The following is a 4,660-nucleotide window of genomic DNA, read 5'->3' as shown; positions in this document are numbered from 1 at the left end:
TGTAGATACATGCTGAGAAGAACCAAATGGCAATTGATGTGCTTTCCCTAATTGACAAGCATTACAAATTGAGGAAGAGGGAATATTAGTATCTATAGCTAAATTATTATCTTGTAGAATTCTAATGGTAATTGGAGATGCAGGGTGCCCTAGCCTTCTGTGCCATTGTTCTTTCGAAAGTTTGGCTGTCAGCAAGGCTTGACTGAAATTATGCGGTAGAACGTATAGGCCATTCTTACATCTACCGTGGAGCAGGAGTTTCTTCGTGACTCGGTCCTTAACCAAAAGATAGTTTGGGTGAAATTCTACAACAGCATTATTATCAGATGCTAGTCTTTGTACTGAAATTAGGTGCTTATTGATTTTAGGAGCATATAGGATATGTTTCAGAACAAGAGATGAACCAGAAATTAATGAATTCCCAATATGAGAGATAGACAAACCTGCGCCATTTGCAACCTGAATTTGGTCGGTGCCAGTGTAGCGTTCTCTGGTGGTAAGCCTCTCTAGGTCATTGGTGATATGATCTGTGGCTCCAGTGTCAACATACCAGTTTGTGTCACTAGTGTATCCACTTGTTGCCAAAGCTGCTTGTTTGAGATTATTTTCGGCTTGATATGCCTGATCAAATCTGTGCCAGCATTGCAAAGCATCGTGATTGGGCTTACCACAAATCTGACAGACAATGCCTGAGCTGCTTTGTGTCTTTGATGGTTGACGTCCAGGATTGTTCACAGTACGCCTTGATTGTCCATGACCACTATTTAACTGACGACTACGACCGCGACTACCTCGACCTCCATTGGCACCTCCACGAATGGATATCCTATTGACATTGTTAGCAGATGAAAGTTGCTCAAATGTACCCTTACGCAAGTGCCGCATCTCATAGCTCAGCATGTGAGCATACACGTCGCTGACAGTGTATACATCTGTTCTGGTTGTAATGCTTGTGACTAGAGGATCATAATCTGGACCAAGTCCTTGCAGCATGTAGGCGATGAGTTCTTCATCCTCTATTCGCTTGCCAATGGCAGCAAGTGTATCACCAAGATGTTTTACTTTACGAAAGTAGTCAGCAATTGTCATGTCCTTTTTCTGGATAGTAGAGAGTTCCATACGGATCTGCATTGCTCTTGCTCGAGATGTGGAAGCAAATTGTCGCTCCAGCGTAATCCAGGCTTCTCGTGCAGTGGTGATTCCAACCATCGTGCTGAGAACCTCCTCAGTGACTGATGAGTTGATGAGGCTGAGTACCAGCTGGTCCTGGGGGTACCAGACTGTGAACTCAGGGTTGATGATAATTTTGCGATTCCCTGTTTCTTCACTTGGTTCAACGGCGATCGTCTGGCTTGGTGCAGGCATGGATCCATCCACAAAACCAACAAGGTTTTGGCTACGCAAGTAGGGAAGGATTTGGGTAGACCACAGTAGATAATTTTCTTGTGTAAGCTTAACACTAATCACCTGACTGATCGACGGAGAAGACATTGTGTTGAATGGGATTGACATGTTTAACAGCAGAGGCTATGGATCTCGTGGATCTTATTTCGGCTCTGATACCATATCAAGTTTATGCAAAACTGTGCCTCACACTATTGAGGACATATTCTATTTATATTGGCAAAAGATTAACTAATAGATCCGATTTCATAGGAAACTAACGAAGTAAGCCTATTCTTATGGCATGACTAACTTCAAGCTATTCTAATGGATTGACCAATTCTAACAGCCGCCGCCATAGGAGATGCCACAGTTAGCAAAAATGGTGATAATAACATGCTCCTTCATGTTGAAAGGGCCAGGATTGAGACTAAACTTCCATCGAAAGAAATGGAAGTCCCTGTTTGGGAGAGTGGAGGCCATGAAGCGGCCAATTGGGAGAACAACGATCTGCATAAGAATGGCGGAGATGGCGAGTGGCTGAGAACGGTAAGTGAAGAAAGTGTTGAGGAAAATGAGAAGGCAACAAGAAACGAGACCAAGAACCCATGATCGAAAAGTCATCACAGGAAGAGTCGGGTCGTCAGTTTCCGGCACCACCAGAGCCACCTCCTCCACCAAGCACCGTTCCTCAGAAGGCAGTTCGCCGCTGCCATTGGACATATCAGCGGCGGTGGAGGAATCTGGGTGGGACGGGGTTTCCGAGGAGATTGAGAAGGCGTTAATGGGGAAAACAGAGAGAAACAGAGGAGGAAGAGAGAGATAGGGAATTGAAGGAAGAAGAAGACTAGGAAGTCAAAGGGCTGATTCAGAAATGTCAGCCATATGTTCAATATTTATACTTACTTTTTTTTTCCTTACATTTTTATTTTAATTGATATTTATGGATTTTTAATGAGCAATTATGTTCAAACAATAATCTATAAATAATTGATACTATTAAGGTGGGAATAACAAACACATAGTCTGTTTTGTTGATACTTTAAAAAGTGTTAGCTCCTTAAACTTTAAAATTTTGACGTTCTATGTGAGGCATTTCAAGAGTTATCATTTTCATATTATAACCGTAATAACTAAGGGTATAAATATAACCCGCAAAGATTGGGTGCCTTATCTTGGTAACACTATTTATACGACTCACTTTATAATCGTTACAAATGGTTTAATCCAAAACGTTCTTGTGGAGACATGTAAGTGGGGGAATCTTATACAATGAGTTTGTATAAGATTTGACTAATCTCTTTAGAAACCCGTTAATGGAGAAGATTAATATTTCACATGATGATCATATGCGACTCGATCTTAATCCTAAGTGAGTTATGAACTCCTGCCTCTGAGGGCTTGTCCTTTAATTTACATGGGTGAGAATGACTCTTTAGCCGATTCAATATGCCTACCATTTTGAGGACTTGACCAAATAGGATTCAGGAAAAAATAACCCAACCCAATCCCTATAATTCGGGTTGGGTTGGTTCGAGTTTTCAGGTTTGGATATACACCCTACCCAAGATTTGATGTTCGTATTCTTTTGGAAGTACATAGTACGACATAGTCGTGTACCAACACACCAAGTTTGGCTTGAATGAGACATATATATACTAACTATGTATCCAAACTCACTCAATGTTACAATGTTAGATCTCTGTGTTTGATCTCTAAAGTCGAATGATTCTTTGTGATGTTTTAGAACAAGTATATTCCAATTACCGTTCAGTCATGTTTAATGTACGTTTTAGTTATGCTCTAGATTTTGTTGAGTTCTTACGCTAAAGTATGAAATTTAACCATCATGAGCTTTTATTATAAATTCCATTTACACAAGCAATAGACTTTTAAGTTCGCATTGCGACGTTTTGGGAATTTTTTCAATGTTCTAATAATTAAGTTAGGAAGCAATTGTTGTTGTGGACCTAGCTCGACTTAGATACTTGGAAAATTGGACTAATCTTTGTGAGCTTACATGATGAGAGAGGTCATACAAGTTCTTGAGGATTATGAGCGTTTTCAACATTACAAGACCTTTGTATGTCTTTAGAGCTCAGAAGTTGAACCACTTTCTAGGCGCATGCTTGTGAATTTGTGGGGCTTTTTGTAGGAACCCAGTTCTACAAAATGGATTTTACCTTGAATTGCCACCACTGCGGGGAATTACGGGGAATTAGATACTTTACCACTTTCGGCTTTTATACTTTAGCTCTGATTTGTATGTAGAACAAGGGAGTCGAACATAAATAAATGGAGACCACGTTCGAATGAAAGTGATTTTGAAGATGTGATAACTAAGAAAGACTTAAAAGAATTAAAATTTAATATATATACGAATAAGGTGTACCCACCACTAGGGTTCACGCAAACTAAGATAAGTTTGCTTGGCTTGAAGCGTACAATTTTAAGAACCAAAATTTTGAATGAACAATAAAAGAAATTTGGATTAAATAAATATAAATATATACGAGAGAATTAAGAAAATTCTACTGTTGTCGGCCTTATGGTATCAAGTTTTTGACTCAAGGAGGTAACTGAATAGTAAAAAGTTTTCAAAATGTCGTGTGAGATCCCATATCGGTTGGGGAGGAGAACGAAACATTCTTTATAAGGGCGTGAAAACCTCTTCTTAGCAGACACGTTTTAAAAACCTTGAGGGGAAACTCGAAAGAGAATGCTTAAGGAGGATAATATCTGTTATTGGTGGCCTTCGGCCGTTACATGCGAGTTATGGCTCCCAAAGGTAATTTCCTTGAGCCCCATGGTGTCGAAAGAAGGAATAGTAGTGGACCTGACTAAGGTTAATGCAGTAATGGAATAATCTCATTCGACTATTGTGGTCAAGGTACGTAGCTTTCTGAGACTAGTAGGCTACTACTATTGGTTCATATAGGATTTCTCAAGAATTATGATCGCCCTTACCCAGTTGACATAGGAGGGACAGTTGTTTTACATGAGACCGAGCATGGAGACTCATAATGATGCCAATTCTTACTATACCGGATGGGACTGGGAACTTCAATATGCATAGTGGTGCGTCGGGGAAGGGACTAGAATGCATACCAATGTAGAACGAGAAGGTGATTGCCTATGCCTCCCAATAGTTGAAAGAATACTAGAATAACTACCAACTTATTACTTGGAGTTGGTTGTAGTAGTCTTTGACCTCAAGATCTAGAGGCATTACTTATATGGAGAGAATATATAGATCTAAATACATTGCAGGTAAACA

General features: G+C 39.9%; 1 protein-coding gene and 1 non-coding gene across 2 annotated transcripts in view; both read right to left on the bottom strand.

Moving 5' to 3' along the window:
- LOC111471625 (oligopeptide transporter 3-like) overlaps nt 1-2,205 on the bottom strand; it is a 7,644-nt gene extending 5,439 nt beyond the window's left edge. The window contains exons 1-3 of the mRNA XM_023117324.1: nt 1,731-2,205; nt 1,468-1,471; nt 10-1,396 (exon numbers count right to left, since the gene is read on the bottom strand). Coding sequence (XP_022973092.1) covers nt 10-1,396; nt 1,468-1,471; nt 1,731-2,106 — 1,767 coding nt within the window. The 5' untranslated portion in view covers nt 2,107-2,205. The remainder of the gene's footprint in view (nt 1-9; nt 1,397-1,467; nt 1,472-1,730) is intronic.
- Nucleotides 888-1,023, bottom strand: LOC111471683. The gene has a single exon (XR_002715235.1). It is a non-coding gene; the product is annotated as a small nucleolar RNA Z247 (small nucleolar RNA).
- Nucleotides 2,206-4,660: the final 2,455 nt, after the last annotated feature.

This window comes from Cucurbita maxima, unplaced genomic scaffold (genome assembly GCF_002738345.1).
Source record: "Cucurbita maxima cultivar Rimu unplaced genomic scaffold, Cmax_1.0 Cma_Scf00054, whole genome shotgun sequence".
NCBI lineage: Eukaryota > Viridiplantae > Streptophyta > Magnoliopsida > Cucurbitales > Cucurbitaceae > Cucurbita > Cucurbita maxima.
Note: the sequence above shows the minus strand (reverse complement) of the source record. Positions and strands in the feature narration are given on the sequence as shown.